This window comes from Hyla sarda, chromosome 6 (genome assembly GCF_029499605.1).
Source record: "Hyla sarda isolate aHylSar1 chromosome 6, aHylSar1.hap1, whole genome shotgun sequence".
In the NCBI taxonomy this organism is placed as follows: domain Eukaryota; kingdom Metazoa; phylum Chordata; class Amphibia; order Anura; family Hylidae; genus Hyla; species Hyla sarda.
This window is the reverse complement of record NC_079194.1, coordinates 46,821,493-46,843,684: the sequence shown is the minus strand read 5'-3', so window position 1 is coordinate 46,843,684 and position 22,192 is coordinate 46,821,493. Positions and strand designations below refer to the sequence as shown.

Sequence of the window (22,192 nt, the reverse complement as noted above, 5' to 3'; positions counted from 1 at the left end):
CCAGACAGCTGTTTTCTGTGTGGGCATGCTGGAATTTGTAGTTTTGCAACATCTGGAGTGCTACAATTTAGAGACCACTGAACAGTGATCTCCAAACTGTGGACCTCCAGATGTTGCAAAACTACAACTCCCAGCATGCCCAGACAGCAAACAGCTGTGTGGGCATGCTAGGAGTAGTAGTTTTGCAAGATCTAGAGGGCAGTATAGAGATCACTGTGCAGTGGTCTCTAAACTGCAGACCTCCAGCTGTTGCAAAACTACAAATTCCAGCATGCCCGAACAGCAAACAGCTGTCTGGGCATGCTGGGAGTTGTAGTTTTGCAACATCTGGAGGGCTACAGTCTAGAGACCACTATAGTGGTCTCAGACTGTAGCCCTCTAGATGTGGCTAGGCAACTACTCACCGGCTTCCGTCGCATCCGGGAGCCGTCCTCTTCTGCCGCACGCCGCCGCAGATCTCCGTCGCCGCCGCCGATCCCCGTCGCTCCGCTGCCTCCGGAGGGGTAAGTGGACTCCGGCGCCGCTCCCCTTCGTTTTCCCCGTTCTGCCCCTCCTTTTGTGGGAGGGCAGGACGGGGAAAACGAAAGTAAACCCCTCCGCCCCAGATCTGCTATTGGTGGTCGCGTCTAGACCACCAATAGCAGGGATAGGAGGGGTGGCAACTCTGCCACCTCACTCCTATCGCTTTAGGGGGATCGTGGGTGTCTTAGACACCCGCGATCCCCCTTCTATTCCGGGTCACCTGGTCACCATAGACCCGTAATGACCCGGAATCGGCGCAAATCGCAAGTGTGAATTCACTTGCAATTTGCGCCGATCGCCGACATGGGGGGGTCTAATGACCCCCCTGGGCATTTGCACGGGGTGCCTGCTGATAGATATCAGCAGTCACCCCGGCCCGGTCCCCGCCCGGCGCGCGGCGGGGGCCGAAATTCCCACGGGCGTATGGATACGCCCTTCGTCCTTAAGTACCAGGATGCAAGGGCGTATGCATACGCCCTTCGTCCCCAACAGGTTAAAGGGGTATTCCAGTTTTTTTTTTATTTGACTATGCTACAGGGGCTGTAAAGTTAGTGTAGTTCGTAATATAGTGTCTGTACCTGTGAGTGACGGTGGTCTTGCAATTCTTAAGTGATTTTTCGCCGCAATATTTATTTTTAACAGCATACAAAATTACTCAGGTTTAAGGTTTTCCCAGGTTGTAGCGTGGCCAAGACATTACATCACTAGTCAGGTGTGTAAAGGGAGCCTGTCTGCTTCAATTGGTGGAGTGACCGCTGGGTGGGAGAGAGATCATTCTGCAACTAATTGTATTTTTGCAACAGCTGGAGGCACCCTGGTTAGAAAATGCTGGTGAATGGAATGCAGCTCATTTGTTTTTTTAATGGGTGGGGTGGCTGATGTATGGGAGGGAGAAAAGTGACCTCACACTTACAAGGAACTATGGGATTTGTAGTTTGAGAGAACAAACTCCGACAGGAAATAGTCAGTTTACAAAAAATATAGCCACATTGTTATGGTAATCTCACAACATAGCCATTTAGCCCCAAGATAAGCGCAGATCCTTCCCAAGCTTGTCCATTACTGTCTGGCAGGTAAGTACTAAAATCACCTGATAAAATGATAAACCCTTTTAAATCAATACAGCAATTTGTCAAGAGGATGCTGTCCCCATGAGTACAAAAAATTCCTCTGCATCAGAAACAGCAGATCAAATCGAGGAATAGCATATAAAACTAGTATTTTATTATATATATTTAAAAAGCCAAATAATAGTTTGTGACCCAAAAGTAAAACACAAACCACTGTGATACACACAAAAAGGTGCTAGAAAGTAAATATAAATAAAAGTATTACCTAGGTTGGCAGGGGCACGTGGTGGGAATCACCATCACATAATAGGTAGTTATGGAGCTGCAACAGCTCTAGGATGCCCTACACTCTCCATATTCTGCCCATCTTGGCAAGTGTTGCTTCTCCATGAAAATAGCGGCCCCACACTGGAACCTGTCCCCAGTATTTACTATTACACCCTACAATTCCCTATGTGTTTCAACCACCTGTGTCAGCGGTAACCTCAGGGGACTAATTGAGGGTACCAATATAAAGCAATCAAAGGTGTACAATTATTGAAAACCAAGATGTATACAGGTATGACTAAAAATATGAGAAATGAAAGCAGTGATCTGATTGGTTGTTATGGGCAACTCAGCAACTTCTCCTCTGGACAGGTTTTTATAAATCTCCCCCAATGGGTCTAATAATTCCAAAGCCAGAATATACAATCAAGGTATCTGGCAAAACAATTATTATGCAAGTATGTGAAATGGTTTCTACCTGCATAAAGGTGTATACCTCCCCCACACACAGATGAAAATACTAAAAACATGGCTAGCATAAATGCATAATGCTGCTGAAAATGGGCTAGCGCTTTATGTGTGCATTACTGTGGGTTGTGTTTTGCTTTTGGGTCACATACTATTATTTGGCTTTTTAAATATATATAATAAAAGCTATATTTTATACACTATTCCGCAATTTGATCTCCTGAACATGGAATCTTTGTTAAATATCATAAAAAAGGAACATGGGCAACAGTGCTTCATAAGTGCATGCTGCCAGATTAGAAGCATATCCCATGGAAAACCTCTCCTGCTCTGGACAGTTCCTAACATGGACAGAGGTGTCAGCAGAGAGCACTGTGGTCAGGCTGGAAAGAACTTAGTACAAAAATAGGGGGGCTCACCAAATCATACAGTGGGTGCTACTACTCAGTAAGCAAAGAACTATCTATACAAGGGTAAGGATTTACTGTAAAGAGTGCACACCACAGGATCAATATTCATATAAGTAACATATTTTATTTTATTAAATATCATATAAAGATGCAAAAAAGACAGAAAGGGCTAAAATCAGTTAAAAGGCTCTTAATTGAGCAACCTCTACAACATGGGAGAGGGGCCATGAACCCCCTTCTCACCAGAGTCCCGTGCCTCTGTAATGCAATACAATGGCTCAGGCAGTGGTGCTAACTAATAAGATAATGCACATGCAACATCAAACTATGTCACCGAATAAATAATCCTAACATCAAATGAAAAAGGAATACACGATGTACAAAGAGAAGATATATAAATGCATATCACCAGTGCACAGCAACCACAGAACAAAGGAGCCGAAATAATAGAAAGTGAGACGGGACCCCTAAAGCCCCACGCGTTCCGTCACTGTTTGTGACTTCCTCAGGGGTGTAACCCCTGAGGAAGTCACAAACGGTGACGGAACGCGTGGGGCTTTAGGGGTCCCGTCCCGCTTTCTATTATTTCGGCTCCTTTGTTCTGTGGTTGCTGTGCACTGGTGATATGCATTTATATATCTTCTCTTTGTACATCGTGTATTCCTTTTTCATTTGATGTTAGGATTATTTATTCGGTGACATAGTTTGATGTTGCATGTGCATTATCTTATTAGTTAGCACCACTGCCTGAGCCATTGTATTGCATTACAGAGGCACGGGACTCTGGTGAGAAGGGGGTTCATGGCCCCTCTCCCATGTTGTAGAGGTTGCTCAATTAAGAGCCTTTTAACTGATTTTAGCCCTTTCTGTCTTTTTTGCATCTTTATATGATATTTAATAAAATAAAATATGTTACTTATATGAATATTTATGGACATTTATCAACGGGTTTAGTCAGGTTTTCTTTACTATAATTGTCGCAAAATTGTCGCAACTGCGACTACACGATTTTTCGTGCGACATTTTGACTGGAAAGCGAGAAAAGCAAGTTTTCCTAAAATTTACTATGTAGTAATAATTTTAAAATGGACTACGGGTAGTCAGGTATTTATTAACTGCGACAGTCGCAACTGCGCAAAAAAAAGTCGCAACAGCGTTAAAAATTGACTAAATTTACTCCAGCTCAAACATGGAGCAGAAAAAGCTACTACCAAAGTAAAAAAGGAAAAATTGCTTACGTGAAAGAAAATTATCAACAGGCTGAAACCAGTTGATAAATACGTCGCACATAAGCAAAAAAAAAGTAAGGAAAAAATTACTAAAAAAAAGAATACATAAGCAAACATTGATAAATGTCCCTCATTGATCCTGTGGTGTGCACTCTTTACAGTAAATCCTTACCCTTGTATAGACTGGAAAGAACTTCACAAATTTCTCTGCAGTATATCTGGAGCATACAGCAGCTGAGAAGTACTGGAAGGGTTAAGATGATGAAATAGAAGTAATTTACAAAACTTTCTGCCACCAGTTGTTCTGAATGCTGTTTTTCACGCTGCAAGGGTTGGCCATGCCCCTTGTGATGTCACGGCCACGTCCCCTCAATGCAAGTCTATGTGAGGGGGCGTTACAGCCATCACGCCCCCTCCCATAGATTTGCATTGAGGGGGCGTGGTCGTGACGCCACAAGGGGCGTGGTCGACCTTCTGCAGCACGAAAACAGCGTTAGGAACATTTATTTCAGAACGCTGGCCAGTGGAGTACCCCTTTAAACAACCAATGAAGGCTTAGTAAGCGTAATACCAGAAATCCATGCACAGAAGACGTTAGGGAGGCACTCACCAGATCCATCTATAAAACAGTAACATCTTTAATTTTGGGGCATATACAAAACACGCAGGGATGCCAGACAAAAACCGAGAGGTGCAGTTACAGCCATTTCACGCGTGTCCAGGCCATGAAACAGCTGTAACTGCTCCTCTCTGTGTTCATGTTGTGTCCCCATGTGTTTTGTATATGTACTGAAAATAAAGAAGTTACTGCTTTATAGATCGGTCTGGTGAGTGCCTCCCTAACGCCTTCTGGTAATACCTTTTCTTTTTGGGGACCAGAGCAACGCAACAATCTGAGTAAGTGGAATGCACCTGTATCTGTACTGATCTGCCAATAAGCCAGTGAAGAGAGTGATTACTAAAGTGGGACTGTGCCGACTCTCTTGTCCTATGAATTACCTTAGTAAGTGTAATATTTTACTATTATTTGTGTTTTCTCTCATTTTTCTATTGATTATTAGTGTTTTCAATAATCCTCACATTTGTGCAGTTTTCAATCCGGTCACTAAGACTCATAACAGACTGGAAATTTTTGTTCCGTAGAAAAAACTTTCCAGCAGTCTCCTCATTATCATCACAGGCATGATTACAGTGGAAGGTGATATATATAGATAACACAGGTTTATACCAATCTCAATAGGGGATGCTCACAGCTCCCATCCTCCCTCCTTGCACTGTAAGGCTATGTTTACACGTCGGAATGTCCGCATGGAAAACTGCAGACTGCGGGCGCTGGTATAACATGCCGGTTCTAAGACCACACGGGAATGTGCCGTCTCATAGACAGCAATGCATTCCATGTGGAATCTGCAGAAAGAATGGATAGGTTAAAGGGGTTATCCAAATAAAAACTTTTTTATATATATGAACTAACTCCAGAAAGTTAAACAGATTTCAGATTTGTAAATTACTTCAATTAAAAAATCTTAATCCTTTCAGTACTTATTAGCTGATGAAGTTGAGTTGTTCTTTTCTGTCTAAGTGCTCTCTGATGACGTGTCTCGAGAACCGCCTAGTTTAGAAGTAAATCCCCATAGCAAACCTCTTCTATTCTGTGCAGTTCCCGAGACAAGCAGAGATGTCAGCAGAGAGCACTGTTGCCAGACAGAAAACAACAACTCAACTTCAGCAGCTTATACTTATTGAAAGGATTAAGATTTTTTAATAGAATTAATTTGTAAATCTGTTTAACTTTCTGGAGTCAGTTGATATATATATATATGTTTTTCCTTGAATACTCCTTTAATTCTTTCTGTGGACAGCGGAATCAGAATTTCCGCACCAGAAACATTGAACATTGAATGCAATGCGGAATCTCCGTGCAAAATCCTAATGCAGAATTCCGCATGGAAATTCCAATGCGTGAACATAGCCTTACTGCTGCACAAGGCACAGAGCATGCCCACAACACTCCAGACTCCAGTAAGTTCCAGACTATTTTTCCCTATGTCCATGTTGCTGCTGAAGAGAATCTCTCTGAATGTTGTTAACACATTAGTGAGGAATCTTGAACAATATTGTTGCCTCCATAAAAAAAATTATAAAAATGTAAAAAAAATTGAAAATCAGATATGGAAACAAACTCGAAAAAAAAATTAGCACCTACCTCTAATCTAAACAAAAATCTAGGTGACATATTTCCTGCTGTGCCCTCCTGACAACAGCTCTGACACCAGACATGTGGCCCCGTGGTTAGCACATGTCCTCCGATCCCTCAATATAAGGAGCTTCTACTCCTCTAGTTACCTTTTAATAGTGCCGGTTACACTAGTGTATACCCTGTAGCTGTATACTATTTGTATGCCTGTCTTTGCTATTCTGGTATTTGATCCAAGATAACAGACTGCATGCACTATGGGGGAGGTTTATCGAAACCTGTGCAGAGGAAAAGTCTTTCATTTTTCAGAAGCCTTTTTAAAATTTAAAGCAGCGAAAGCAGACAGAATCTGTCGCACAACCCGACAAAACATTTTGGCTCATTCCTCCATGCAGATCTCCTCTAGAGCAGTGATGTTTTGGGGCTGTCGCTGGGCAATACAGACTTTCAACTCCCTCCAAAGGTTTTCTATAGGGTTGAGATCTGGAGACTGGCTAGGCCACTCCAGGACCTTGAAATACTTCTTACGAAGCCACTCCTTCGTTGCCTGGGCAGTGTGTTTGGGATCATTGTCATGCTGAAAGACCCAGCCACGTTTCATCTTCAGTGCCCTTGCTGATGGAAGGAGGTTTTCACTCAAAATCTCCCTATACATGGCCCCATTCATTCTTTCCTTTACATGGATCAGTCGCCCTGGTCCCTTAGCAGAAAAACAGCCCCAAAGCATGATGTTTCCACCCCCCATGCTTCACAGTAGGTATGGTGTTTGTAATGCCCCAACGGGTGTGGACCCGCTGTGCCACTTACCGGTTTGGCTTTGGGCAAAAGTTGTGAGCAGAGTCTAAGTATCTCCCTGGTCTTCACCCTTTATACTGCTCCAGTTGCAGAAGCTGGTCTTAGCTGCAGGGAGATACCAGGTTGCTACACAAGAGTGGTCCTGGTGAAATGGCAGCTGACCTAGCAGGCCAGAGGATCCTTAACCCCTTAAGGACTCAGGGTTTTTCCGTTTTTGCACTTTCGTTTTTTCCTCCTTACCTTTTAAAAATCATAACCCTTTCAATTTTCCACCTAAAAATCCATATTATGGCTTATTTTTTGCGTCGCCAATTCTACTTTGCAGTGACATTAGTCATTTTACCCAAAAATGCACGGCGAAACGGAAAAAAAAATCATTGTGCGACAAAATCGAAAAAAAAACGCCATTTTGTAACTTTTGGGGGCTTTCGTTTCTACGCAGTGCATATTTCGGTAAAAATTACACCTTATCATTATTCTGTAGGTCCATACGGTTAAAATGATACCCTACTTATATAGGTTTGATTTTGTCGCACTTCTGGAAAAAATCATAACTACATGCAGGAAAATTTATACGTTTAAAAATGTCATCTTCTGACCCCTATAACTTTTTTATTTTTCCATGTATGGGGCGGTATGAGGACTCATTTTTTGCGCCGTGATCTGAAGTTTTTATCGGTATGATTTTTGTTTTGATCGGACTTTTTGATCACTTTTTATTCATTTTTTAATGATATAAAAAGTGACCAAAATACGCTTTTTTGGACTTTGGAATTTTTTTGCGCGTACGCCATTGACCGTACGGCTTAATTAATGATATATTTTTATAGGTCGGACATTTACGCACGCGGCGATACCACATATGTTTATTTTTTATTTTTTTTACACTGTTTTATTTTTTTTATGGGAAAAGGGGGGTGATTCAAACTTTTATTAGGGAAGGGGTTAAATGACCTTTATTAACACTTTTTTTTAACATTTTTTTTGCAGTGTTATAGGTCCCATAGGGACCTATAACACTGCACACACTGATCTCTAATGCTGATCACTGGCGTGCATTAACACGCCTGTGATCAGCATTATCGGCGCTTGACTGCTCCTGCCTGGATCTCAGGCACGGAGCAGTCATTCGTCGATCGGACACCGGGGAGGCAGGTAAGAGCCCTCCCGGTGTCCGATCAGCTGTTCGGGACGCCGCGATTTCACCGCGGCGGTCCCGAACAGCCCGACTGAGCAGCCGGGTCACTTTCACTTTCACTTTAGAAGCGGCGGTCAGCTTTGACCGCCGCTTCTAAAGGGTTAATACCGCACATCGCCGCGATCGGCGATGTGTGGTATTAGCCGCGGGTCCCGGCCGTTGATTAGCGCCGGGACCCACGCGATATGATGCGGGATCGCGGCGCGATCCCGCTTCATATCGCGGGAGCCGGCGCAGGACGTAAATATACGTCCTGCGTCGTTAAGGGGTTAAAGGGGTAGTCTGGTGGAAAACTTTTTTTCTTAAATGAACTGGTGCCAGAAAGTTAAATAGATTACTTCTATTAAAAAAATCTTTACCCTTCCAGTACTTATTAGCAGCTGTATGCTACAGAGGAAATTCTATTCTTTTTGAATTTCTTTTTTGTCTTGTCCACAGTGCTCTTTGCTGACACCTCTGTCCGTGTCAGAAACTGTCCAGAGCAGCATTGATTTGCTATGGGGATTTTCTCCTGCTCTGGACAGTTCCTAATACGGGCATCAGGTGTCGGCAGAGAGCACTGTGGACAAGACAAAAAAATAAATTCAAAAAGAATAGCATTTCCTCTGTAGCATACAGCTGCTAAAAAGTAGTGGAAGGGTAAAAATTTTTTAATAGAAGTAATTTACAAATCTGTTTAACTTTCTGGGACCAGTTCATTTAATAAAAAAAGTTTTCCACCGGAGTACCCCTTTAATGAAAAGGATCTGTGTTTGCAGGTGGGTGAGGCTGGCTGAGGCTGGCTGAGGCTGGGTGGAGTAGCACAGCAGCAGAGTCAGTAGAGGCTGAACAGGCAGATGGTGTAGCAGAGCTGGGGCAGGGAATAGCAGAGCTGAGTAGCACAGATGCTGGTGGTGTTTAGCTCAACAGCAGGCAAAAGCATGGTCTAGCAGTTCGAGGTCTGTACTAGGAGAGTCAGAAATGTACCAGGGGTCAGGTGAGAGACGGCTTCACAAAGCAGGCAGAAGTCAGGCACACGGAATCAGCAGATTAGCAGCAGAACCTTTGCTATGGTAAAACCACCATATTGCTCAGGAATGGAAGGCAGGGCGGAGTGTCCTTAAATAGGTAAGGCTGATCAGGGATTAGAGAGGGAGTGGAATCAGAGGTGGACATGAACCCTCAAAGAGACAGGCTTCGTGCAGCCCCTACTAGATGCACCAGAGACAGATAGAGACAGAACGAGTTCGTGCAGGAGTTACATTCCAGAGCCTGCAATGAGGAGGGGGAGCTATGCAAGCTGTTCGGCCAAGGTAGGCAGAAGTAGATGGTACACGATGGCGATTGCTAACCGCTGTCATTACAGAGTTCTTTGGATGCAACTCAGCATTCTTTCTCCCCCAAACACGACGAGTTGAGTTTTTACCAAAAAGTTCTACTTTGGTTTCATCTGACCATATGACATTCTCTCAATACTCTTCTGGATCATCTAAATGTTCTCTAGCAAACTTCAGACAGGCCCGGACATGTACTGGCTGAAGCAGGGGGACATGTCTAGCACTGTGTGATTTGAGTCCCTGGCGGCTTAGTGTGTTACTGATGGTAGTCTTTGTTACTTTGGTCCGAGCTCTCTGCAGGTCATTCACTAGGTCCCCCCGTGCGGTTCTGGGATTTTTGCTCACTGTTCTTGTGATCCTTTTGATACCATGGGGTGAGATATTGCATGGAGCCCCAGATTGAGGGAAATTATCAGTGGTCTTGTATGTCTTCCATTTTCTAATAATTGCTCCCACAGTTGATTTCTTCACACCAAGCTGCTTGCCTATTGCAGATTCAGTCTTCTCAGCCTCGTGTCCTTTGACAGCTGTTTGGTCTTGGCCATAATGGAGTTTGGAGTGTGACTGTTTGAGGTTGTGGACAGGTGTCTTTTACACTGATAACAAGTTCAAACAGGTGCCATTAATACAGGTAACAAGTGGAGGACAGAGGAGACTCTTAAAGAAGAAGTTACAGGTCTGTGAGAGCCAGAAATCTTGCTTGTAGGTGACCAAATACTTATTTTTCACCATAATATCAACTGGTGCCAGAAAGTTAAACAGATTAGTAAATTACTTCTATTAAAAAAAATCTTAAACCTTCCAGTGCTTATCAGCTGCTGTATGCTCCACAGGAAGTGTGTAGTTCTTTCCAGTCTGACCACAGTGCTCTCTGCTGACACCTCTGTCCATGTCAGGAACTGTCCAGAGTAGGAGAAAATCTCCAAATCGCTGTCAGCAGAGAGCACTGTGATCAGACTGGAAAAAACTACACAACTTCCTCTGAAGCATACAGCAGCTGATTAGTACTGGAAAAATTAAAGCTTTTAAATAGAAGTAATTTACAAATCTGTATAATTTTCTGGTACTGGTTTATTTGAAATATTTTTCTTTCCTTCATAGTACCCCTTTAAGTATCACCTATACCTCTTTAAGAAGGAAACCTTGAGGTTTCATTTACTACCGTTCTGTTTCACATTTTTTACACTTTCGCTGCACCCAAGCCTCACCCAAAAAATCCCTCTGTGAGAACATCATTTCTCAAACTTGCAGTAGATAGAAAAAAAAAAGATAATATCAGAAAGTAAACCACATAACAGGGCCAGCAACATCAAAGAAACCTGGGAAGGTGTTAATATAAGGTTATGGTTCAACATTTAGGCTACAGCCCTTATAATGCATTCACTCCAGAGCTCATAGGATTTTATTGGAACACTGTTAAAGGGGTACTCCGTTGGAAAACTTTTTTTTTTAAATCAACTGGTGCCAGAAAGTTAAACAGATTTGTAAATGACTTCTATTAAAAAATCTTAATCCTTCCAGTACTTATTAGCTGCTGAATACTACAGAGGAAATTATTTTCTTTTTTGGAACACAGAGCTCTCTGCTGACATCACGACCACAGTGCTCTCTGCTGACATCTCTGTCCATTTTAGGAACTGTCCAGAGCAGCATATGTTTGCTATGGGGATTTTCTCCTACTCTGGACAGTTCTTAAAATGGACACTGTGCTCGTGATTTCAGCAGAGAGCTCTGTGTTCCAAAAAGTAAAGAAATTCCTCTGTAGTATTCAGCAGCTAATGAGTACTGGAAGGATTAAAAGGGTATTCCATGAAAAAACTTTTTTTTATATATCAACTGGCTCCAGAAAGTTAAACAGATTTGTAAATTACTTCTATTAAAAAAATCTTAATCCTTTCAATAATTATCAACTGCTGAAGTTGAGTTGTTGTTTTCTGTCTAGCAACAGTGTGCAGTTCCCGAGACAAGCAGAGATGTCAGCAGAGAGCAGAGTAGAAGAGGTTTGCTATGGGGATTTGCTTCTAAACTGGGTGGTTCCCGAGACACGTGTCATCAGAGAGCACTTAGACAGAAAAAAACAGCTCAACTTCAGCAGCTCATAAGTACTGAAAGGATTAAGATGTTTTAATAGAAGTAATTTACAAATCTGTTTAACTTTCTGGAGCCAGTTGATATATAAAAAAAAGTTTTTTCCTGCATAACCCCTTTAAGATTTTTTTTAATAGAAGTCATTTACAAATCTGTTTAACTTTCTGGCACCAGTTGATTTAAAAAAAAAAAGTTTAAGTACAAAAGAAGAAAAAAAGCGGATATACTATAATGCAGTGCACACCTATGAGTAACAACAATATTCTGTGTAAAATATTAATCTTCATTAGCAAAAAATATACAAAAATGCATGGATACAAAAAGACAATGGGGGATATTTATCAAAGTTGTCTATGTCCCGCATCAATATAGACCAAACTACAGAGGGTTAGGCCGGTCTATTGTGCACCTAATTTATCAAATGGTGCACGGCTCTTGATACATTCTGTGCACAGACTGCATGATCTATGGTTTAGTCTATATTTAAACCTGCTCCAACATGGTCTGACATTTCGGCGTACGTTCAGCCGATGCGACTTGTCGCTGAAAAGTCGCACTTGATAAATTCAGCACCAATGCATTTTTCAATGCATTTCAGTCTAAAATAGACTAGCATGCATCATGTTCTAAAAATCCTCTAGAGCAAAAGTCGCAGAAAAGTCGCACATATTTAGACTGCGACTTTCAGTGCGACAAATTTAGACAAGAAAAACCAGTCTAAATCCTTTGATAAATCTCCCCCAATGTGATTAAAAACAATTAAAATTGCTCTAGCCAGAGCAATCTCCAAAATAAAACTTGAGGGAAGGATATAACCACCCTCAAGAGGGCACATGTATATAAATGGTGGGCAGATAATACTGCTCAGTCTGTCCAAAACCAGAAAAAACGATACCTAGTGCATAGAATCAAATCACACAGTATAACATCAAAGCAAAGTAATGCTGCCCTATACATTATACATAGAATGGACTGGCTATCCTACAGGACACCCCTGAGGAAGGCGCCTAACAGTGGTGTAATGCGTGCGGGGGGGCACATGTTGTGATCTGTTCATACCTGCATCCGTCTAATCCCCTGTCTGGTATCCTGCACTGGTTTTCTATTATGTTATGTTTTACTATTACATTCATTGCTATTTTTTATTCTGTAGGATAGCCAGTCCATTCTATGTATAAAGTATAGGGCAGCATTACTTTGCTTTGATGTTATACTGTGTGATTTGATTCTATGCACTAGGTATTGTTTTTTCTGGTTTTGGACGGACTGAGCAGTATTATGTGCCCACCATTTATATACATGTGCCCTCTGGAGGATGGTTATATCCTTCCCTTATGTTTTTGTAGGAGGTCGCTCTGGTTAGAGCAATTTTAATCGTTTTTAATCACATTGTCTTTTTGTATCCATGTATTTTTGTATATTTTTTTGCTAATGAAGATTAATATTTTATACAGAATATTGTTGTTACTGATAGCTGTGCACTGCATGATAGAATATCCTCTTTTTTCTTCTTTTGTTTTGTATATGGCTATTGGAATATACTGCTTTGCAACCTGATCTGTACTCTGATATAGAGGTTAAGCCCCCATGTTGTTCGGAATAATGTTAAGTGTGAACTTGTTTTGTTTATTTCCTCATAATTACAAGTTCACAGTAGTGGTAAGAAGAAGAAGGGTGTGGGACTGTGATAACCCCTTGATAACACGGCTTCCTGAATGTGTTTACCACAAAACCCTATTGATGATATCAATGCAGCATGTACATTTAAGGAAATATTTTACTTTTTTCACATTAAATACATTGTTAATACCTGTAGTTTCTGATTTTTATTTTATTTTTTACATTTTCACAACTTTTGTCAAAGTTAGAAAAAGTTATGAAAAGAATGACAGGCAGGTTGGTAGTGGGGCCTATCATTCCCTTCCTGGCCAGTCCACTCTGCACCAAATGTCTGTGTCCAATTGGTCATCAGGGAGTCCACTTGGGTGCACAGATATTTCCTTTGTCATCTAAAGTTATTAAGCAGGACCGTGTCTCTCTGGGGGATGTTAGTGTTAGTTAGTGTTCCTGCTGTGACTCTTCATCTGGTATCTGGAAATAAGGAAGGTGATCAAGAACGGCTGATTCTTGTAATTCCGAAGAAAGTGATTTAGGGGATACTAATGAGTGGTGTGATATTGAGGAGGATGATAACAATAAGGGCATTGACAGCTTCCCATGCTGTACTCTGGCCACTCAGGAGTTACAGACACTCGGCCAATCATCAGTAGCGGGCGGGATATTTAAATACCTGCCCTGTGTCCCGGCTTGCTTGTGATTACAGCTTATTCCTGTCTAGCTTTCTGTCTGCCATTGTCTCGCACTTTCTCTGACCTCCTTCCTGTTAACTGACCATTCTTTAGCATGTAGCCCATCTGATTTGACCCTTGCTTGCCATTGACTATCCCTATGCTTACTGCTTTAGTACTGCGTTACTTTTTTGTTATGGCTTTGATCTGTCTGTCTCCATTTTGTTTGTCTATCTGTATGTTTTTCTGTTCACTGTATAGTTCTCCCTAGTTTGAGCTTTGGTTAACCCATTGTGTCCTGACTTGATTCCTGACCTCTGTACTGTGTTTGTTTATTTGTTTTGGACATTTCTGACTCCCTAAAACTTAATTCAGTGAAGGAACTGTCGCCCAGTTGAGAATCTGCTACCCCGGGGGGATTGTAGGCAGGGACAGAGGTTGTGGACAATATTAGGTTTGCATTCGTCCCTGTCCAACATGACCCATTGTTTGAGGATGATGAAGCCAGTAAAAAGTTACATCACCAAACAGGGTCCTACAGGTTTCATTGAACGTTACATCACATCAGGATCAGGGCCACCTGCTCCAAGCGTTCTGAACAAAAGGTTCAGAACACTAGAGCATGGGAGTACCCCTTTAACACATATGCCCAAACAAAATAAACCAAAGTTCCTAAAGATCCCAGGGCAAATAAATAAATCATGCATCCCTTAAGGGGTTACCACCTGTGGGGGAAATCCCTTATTAGAGACCTCCTAAAAAAAAAAAAAAAAAGATACCTTTTTTATTATGCTCCTTGCAGCTACTAATAATGTCCTATAATAATATTAAAATGACAGTGGTATCCTAGTGATGATGGTGGTATGCTACCCTCTCAAGCACCCACTATGTATTGCCTGGTAACAGATGGTTGGTTCATTATTGCCTGGCATGGGCTAAATCAATGTAGTATTTCAATTCACACAGTATTAATATATGTTGGCTTAATACCCGGCCTAGAATGCCCACTGTTATTAAAACCGACGCTTATAGACTCTCCAATATCATCCATCACTAGGATACCACTGTCATTTTAATATTATTAAAGGGCATTATCAGTAGCTCCAAGGAATATAATACAAATGTATTTGTTTTAGGGGGGTCTCTAGTAAAGGTTTTCCCCACAGGGAGTAACCCCTTCAAGGATTTTTTCGCCCCTAGACATCTTATCCTCTATCCAAAGGCCCCGTGATCTCTGGGCCAGCACCCTTGTGTTATAAACATTTATGTTAAGAACGCCGGCTTTGGGAAGCCATGGTCGTGATGTCATGCCACGCCCCCTCCATTCATGTCTATGGGAGGGGCGTGACGGCTGCATATGTTACATTATTGAATATTATAAGAATAGATACATTTATACATTTTTATTGCACAGCAATGCTTTTATCCAAATTATTACATTTGTTTTATTTTTACAGAATTCAAGAATACTTACATTTGTACTGCTTTGTAATGGTAAGTACAGTAGATTGCAAAAAACAGCTGTTTCTAGGACTTTTGGATTATTTCATTGACACTTCTAATTGATCAGCTGTTAAATGTAGTGAACAGGCCTGGAAGCCCTGCGCATTCATTGTATAGTGGTGGTGCTGGGTAACTGCTGCTCAGCTCTGATTAAAGAGAATGGGAACCAAGCTGCTGTTACTCAGCACCACCACTATACAGTGAATGGCGCAAGGCACATTCATTGCATAGTGTAGGGGGCCAAGCAGTTAATCGGTGGTGGATTCTGGGTTTTGGCACCCTACTGATGAGTGACTAATCGCCTAAAAAATCATCGTAATAAATCTTTTAAAAAAAAGTTTTTTCTTTGTATTTCCTCCCCCCCTACTTCTTTCCTTTAGGGTTGGTGTTTGGTGGGTTTTCTTTTGTTAATAATGTTATTGATATACATTTTTAAAAGGAAAAAAATAGAGTATTGCAGAGAGGTCCTTGTACAGTGTTCTCCTCTCTAACATAGATATGATTCTCCCTTTCTGAGATGTAGACACTTGTAGAATGTTTATCCTCACAGCATGAACAGGAACAATGTCTTGATCCTATCTAGGTAGAAGACATGTGGTCTAGGTGTGGGTATGCCTAGCAATAGCAAACCTAGGACACATGCATGTTGACTGGATTACTCAGCAAGTGCTGGGCTAGGAAATGCTACTCTCGCAAGGGCTGGGCCGAGACTGGTTCTAACAGGTCCTGGGTCCACCCCTTCTCCTGGGATAGAGAGGCTGTCCTAGGGACTTCTTCTGTTAACTTTGATTTGGGGGGATCATGTAACCAAAGCATCAGTCTTCTGTGTACAGTAAGGGCAGAATATTAACCCTTTACACTTTTGTAATCTCAGGGTTTGCAATAAACTTGGTCCAATGTGCATAAATACATTGGCAGTAACTCTCCAGTATCTTCTACACTGTATGCACTATGCAATCCCTTTTGACTCACAGACACACAATACATTTTTTAGCATAGTAGCTGGATCATGGATACGGGGACATTACAAGTACAGTGACCCCCCGACCTACGATGGCCCCGACATACGATAATTTCAACATACGATGGCCTCTCAGAGGCCATCGCATGTTGAAGGCAGCATCAACATACGATGCTTTTATATGTCGGGGCCATCGCATAAACGGCTATCCGGCAGCGCAGACTGCTTCAGCTGCCACCGGATAGCCGTTTACGGTGCCCCGTGTGGTCCGCTGACGATCACTTACATATCCTCGGGGCTCCGGCGTGTAATCTTCGGGATCCCCTGCATCATCGGCGCTCTCCATCGTCATCATCACGTCGCTGCGCACGCCGTCCCGTTATCCAATAGGAGCGGCGTGCGTAACGACGTGATGGCGGCAATGGAGAGCGAGGATGCCGGGGAAGTAGAGGCCTTGCCGAAGCATCGGGGACACCTTGGGGATGCGGTGACAGCGATGGAGGGAGACATCCAGGGCAGCGGTGACGAGCAGTGAAGGTCCGGAGCGGCGGGGACACGTGAATATAACCTCCAATACCAGTGGTCTTCAACCTGCGGACCTCCAGATGTTGCAAAGCTAAAACTCCCAGCATGCCAGGACAGCCGTTGGCTGTCCGGGCATGCTGGGTGTTGTAGTTTTGCAACATCTGGAGGTCCGCAGGTTGTAGACCACTGTCCTATACTTTACATTGCACTGATCCCTCAACATAGATCCCTCAACATAGTATGTCGGGGCCATCATAGGTCGGGGGGTCACTGTACTTGTAATGTCCCCGTATCCATGATCCAGCTACTATGCTAAAAAATGTATTGTGTGTCTGTGAGTCAAAAGGGATTGCATAGTGCATACAGTGTAGAAGATACTGGAGAGTTACTGCCAATGTATTTATGCACATTGGACCACGTTTATTGCAAACCCTGAGATTACAAAAGTGTAAAGGGTTAATATTCTGCCCTTACTGTACACAGAAGAATGATGCTTTGGTTACATGATCTCAACATAGATCCCTCAACATACGATGGTTTCAACAAACGATGGTCCATTTGCAACGGATTACTATGGTATGTTGAGGGACCACTGTACCTAGTATATTACTCCTGAATACTATTCAGTTAATCCCTTGGTTCAGTCTATAGCTGTTAGCATCGTGGTGACCTTTCACTTTTCATTATTGCAGTGAACTCTTGCTACCCAGCTAACTTGGAAAAGCTTTGCTGACTTGGTGAAAATTATAGTACCCCTCCCTATTAAGGAGCTTCTGTCAGCAGTTGAGCCATCATAAAGACCCAAAAATAGAGTGAGGAGGGGAGTGTAATAATATGTTTAGAAAAACATCTTATGTCCTGGGGTTTTCACTATGGTAAGTGCCCACAAGGTGGACTCTTTGTATTAGGTGCCAAGCTTCTATGGCCCCTCCCCTTGGCTATTACTGGCAGGTTTATTGTCCAATCAGGGAACTGTTGCCAGTATGGGGTTTTTCTGCAGTGTGTGAACATGATTTGGTAAAATCTCATCCACTTTGCAGCTACTGTGTTTTACTGAAGATTTTCTGTTGACTAAGTGCAGAAAATCGATAGTTTTGCTTCTATGTGTGAACACAGTCTAAATGTTCTAATAATATGTATTATATATATTGTTTGCTAATTGCAATATATTCATAAAAATATTTTTGTGGGATCAACAGTGTAATAATATAATTTATTTTCCAGGTGCATTGATGTTTCCCATCGTTGATGGTTGGACATATCACTACTCAGCGCAGTCCATTCCATATGAGGCGGCTCGAAGATACTGTCAGAGTAAATACACCGACCTGGTGGCCATACAGAATAAAAAAGAGGTTGAATACCTTGAAGAAAACATCCCACATAACCCGACCTATTACTGGATAGGGATAAGGAAGATTAACAACACATGGACTTGGGTGGGAACCAACAAGACACTTACAGAAGAGGCTACAAACTGGGGTACTGGAGAACCCAATAATAAAAGGCATAAAGAAGACTGTGTTGAAATTTACATAAAACGTTCTATAGATTCAGGAAAGTGGAATGATGATGCATGCACCAAGAGGAAGAGGGCGCTATGTTACACAGGTAGGAGAGGATTGGATATAAATATAATGATGATTATACCAGTTTGTGAAATTATAGGGTTTTTTCCGGGTTATTAAAAAATGTGCCATGGAGCAGACAAGTGTCCTCTTACATGTGACCACTGAGGCCAGGTAATGGCTGAAGTATCTCCAGCACAGTGTACAGTAATGTCAGCTTGGAACTTCTACCCCAGATTTGTGGCAGTGCTGGACTGGGAGAGATCAGAGGAGTAAGTATAAGGTTCTGATGACATCTGCATTGGAGACTCCAGTGGGGGGGGTCGCACAATCCAACCAAAAGAGCAGACAAATAACATAGTAGGCACTGTGGGGGAGATTCATCAAAAACTGTGCTGAGGAAAAGTTGACCAGTTGCCCATAGCAACCAATCAGATCGCTTCTTTTATTTTTAAAATGGCCTCGGAAAAATGAAAGAAGCAATCTGATTGGTTGCCATCAGCAACTTTTCCTATTAGGGTATGTTCATACTGCAGAATTCCCGTGAGCGGAATTCCGCAAGTAGAATTTCGCTCTGTGAACATTACCATCAGAGAGAATGGGTCTTCCGCGAGACCCATTCACACTGCGGAATTTCGGCGGCAGACAATTCCAATGGTGACAGCGCAGTGCCGCACGGTCCTACCGCCGAAGTATTTTTGGCGGTGGCCGCCAGTTAGAATCTCGCGGGATTCCGCGAGTGGTAATTCCGCAGTCTGAACATACCCTTATTTGTAAATTTGTAATATACATTGGTTAAAATTTATTTTTTATTTTTGTCCCTACATTGTCTGAGTGTCTCTGTAAGGAGTCCAAATACAGGAAGTGTGGGTGGACAAGCAGGGCTCTGTGCATTGTAGACAAACAGGGCTCTGTGCACTGAGGACAAGCAAGGCTCTATAGACCGAGGACAAGCCGGGCTCTGTACACTGAGGACAAGCAGGGCTCTGTACACTGAGGACAAGCAGGGCTCTGTACACCGAGAACAAGCAGGGTTCTGTGCACTGAGGACAAGCAGGGCTCTGTACACTGAGGACAAGCAGGGCTCTGTTCACTGAGGACAAGCAGGGCTCTGTATACTGAGGACAAGCAGGGCTCTGTACACGGAGGACAAGCAGGGCTCTGTTCACTGAGGACAAGCAGGCCTCTGTATATGGAGGACAAGCGGGGCTCTGTACACGGAGGACAAGCAGGGCTCTGTATACTGAGGACAAGCAGGGCTCTGAACACTCAGGATAAGAAGGGCTCTGTGTACTGAGGACAAGCAGGGCTCTGTACACTGAGGACAAGCAGGGCTCTGTACACTGAGGACAATCAGGGCTCTGTATACTTAGGACAAGCAAGGCTCTGTACACTGAGGACAAGCAGGGCCCTGTACACTGAGGACAAGCAGGGCTCTGTGCGCTGAGGACAAGCAGGGCTCTGTACACTGAGGACAAGCAGGGCTCTGTACACTGAGGACAAGCAGGGCTCTGTACACTGAGGACAAGCAGGGCTCTGTACACTGAGGACAAGCAGGGCTCTGTACACTGAGGACAAGCGGGGCTCTGTACACTGAGGACAAGCAGGGCTCTGTATACTGAGGACAAGCAGGGCTCTGAACACTCAGGATAAGAAGGGCTCTGTATACTGAGGACAAGCAGGGCTCTGAACACTCAGGATAAGAAGGGCTCTGTATACTGAGGACAAGCAGGGCTCTGTACACTGAGGACAAGCAGGGCTCTGTACACTGAGGACAATCAGGGCTCTGTATACTTAGGACAAGCAGAGCTCTGTACACTGAGGACAAGCAGGGCCCTGTACACTGAGGACAAGCAGGGCTCTGTGCGCTGAGGACAAGCAGGGCTCTGTGCGCTGAGGACAAGCAGGGCTCTGTACACTGAGGACAAGCAGGGCTCTGTACACTGAGGACAAGCAGGGCTCTGTACACTGAGGACAAGCAGGGCTCTGTACACTGAGGACAAGCGGGGCTCTGTACACTGAGGACAAGCAGGGCTCTGTATACTGAGGACAAGCAGGGCTCTGAACACTCAGGATAAGAAGGGCTCTGTATACTGAGGACAAGCAGGGCTCTGTACACTGAGGACAAGCAGGGCTCTGTACACTGAGGACAAGCTGGGCTCTGTACACTGAGGACAAGCAGGGCTCTGTACACTGAGGACAAGCAGGGCTCTGTACACGGAGGACAAGCAGGGCTCTGTACACGGAGGACAAGCAGGGCTCTGTACACGGAGGACAAGCAGGGCTCTGTATGTGCTCTGAAGACAAACAGGGTTCTGTGTACTGAGGTTCTGTGACATGCTCCCGGCTCACACTTCAGGATAATTGACAAGCCAGGAGCCTGCCCCCACTTCCTGTAATTGGACTCCTCATAGAGACACACATGCGATAGCTGCAAGGACAGCATTTTTGCACCTAAAAATATAATTATTAAAAATATAATACCATTTTTTTAAATCAATGTATATTTCAAATATACATAAAATGTTATTATCTACATAATATCAAAAGTTTTTGTTAACAACAGGTACACTTTAAAAAAAAGAATTTACAAAATAAGAACTATAAAGGGAATAATTAAAGCTAAATGTATCCTTTTCTCACTTCAATGTCACTACCTTATGTCACAAGTGGCGCTGTGGTTGCTATGTACAACTAAGCCAGTTCTGCTTTGATTTTCAGTCGCTGACCATTTATTACTTATGCTACTTTACCTACAGCCCTTTACTTTTGCTCCCTCCTTTTTAAATCCCTCTGCATTATTATATTCTCAGCTTGTCATTCCATTTCTGTAAAGCCAAATCAAAAGCAATAACCAATGTGGTAGTATTTCCTGAGGTCACTAGCAAAATTGTCTGAAAAAAAACAAACTGAACTTAAAGGGGTACTCCGGTGCTTAGACATCTTATCCCCTATAAAAGGATAGGGGATAAGATGCCTGATCGCGGGAGTCCCATGTGATCAAAAACGTATCTAGGGGATACGTTTCTAAACACTAGAATACCCATTTAAAGGGGTACTTTGATGGGGGTTTTTTTAAATCAATTGGTGCCAAACAGTTACACAGATTTGTAAATTACTTCTATTAAAAAAATCTTAATCCTTACAGTACTTATCAGCTGCTGTATGCTCCAGAGGAAGTTGTGTAGTTCTTTTTTTGTCTGACCACAGTGCTCTCTGCTGACACCTCTGTCCATGTCAGGAACTGTCCAGAGCAGGAACAAATCCCCATAGCAAACCTATCCTGCTCTGGACAGTTCCTGACACAGACAGAGGTGTCAGCAGAGAGCACTGTGGTCAGACTGGAAAGAACTACACAACTTCCTCTGGTGCATACAATAGCTGATAAGTACTGCAAGGATTAAGATTTCTATATAGAAGTAATTTACACATCTGTTTAACTTTCTGACACCAGAGTACCCCTTTAAGGCTGCGGCTCTTTGGATCCAACTAAAGCTGCTTTGTTTTTACTCTGTATCTTATATGTTTTTATATTTTCTCAAGTTGTAAACGGGACGAAGTCAAATGTCTTTGTATTGTTTCCTTTTACTTGACTCTTTACCCTTTTATTTCCTTTTAGCCTCATGTGAGCCGCTATCATGCAGCGGTCATGGAGAATGCATTGAGACCATCAACAACTACACATGTGATTGTGATCCAGGATTTTACGGACCGCAGTGTCAACACGGTAATGTCTTGTTTATGACTGAATCTTTTGTATTTGGATGTGTTTGAATTTTTGACCCTT

The 22,192-nt window shown here is 42.8% G+C and overlaps 1 protein-coding gene across 1 annotated transcript in view; it reads left to right on the top strand.

Moving 5' to 3' along the window:
- The window catches only part of LOC130277428 (uncharacterized), a 125,422-nt gene that overhangs the window by 43,637 nt on the left and 59,593 nt on the right, over positions 1-22,192 (top strand). The window contains exons 22-24 of the mRNA XM_056528098.1: positions 15,306-15,342; positions 18,062-18,448; positions 22,025-22,132. Of these exons, the coding sequence (XP_056384073.1) occupies positions 15,306-15,342; positions 18,062-18,448; positions 22,025-22,132 (532 nt within the window). The remainder of the gene's footprint in view (positions 1-15,305; positions 15,343-18,061; positions 18,449-22,024; positions 22,133-22,192) is intronic.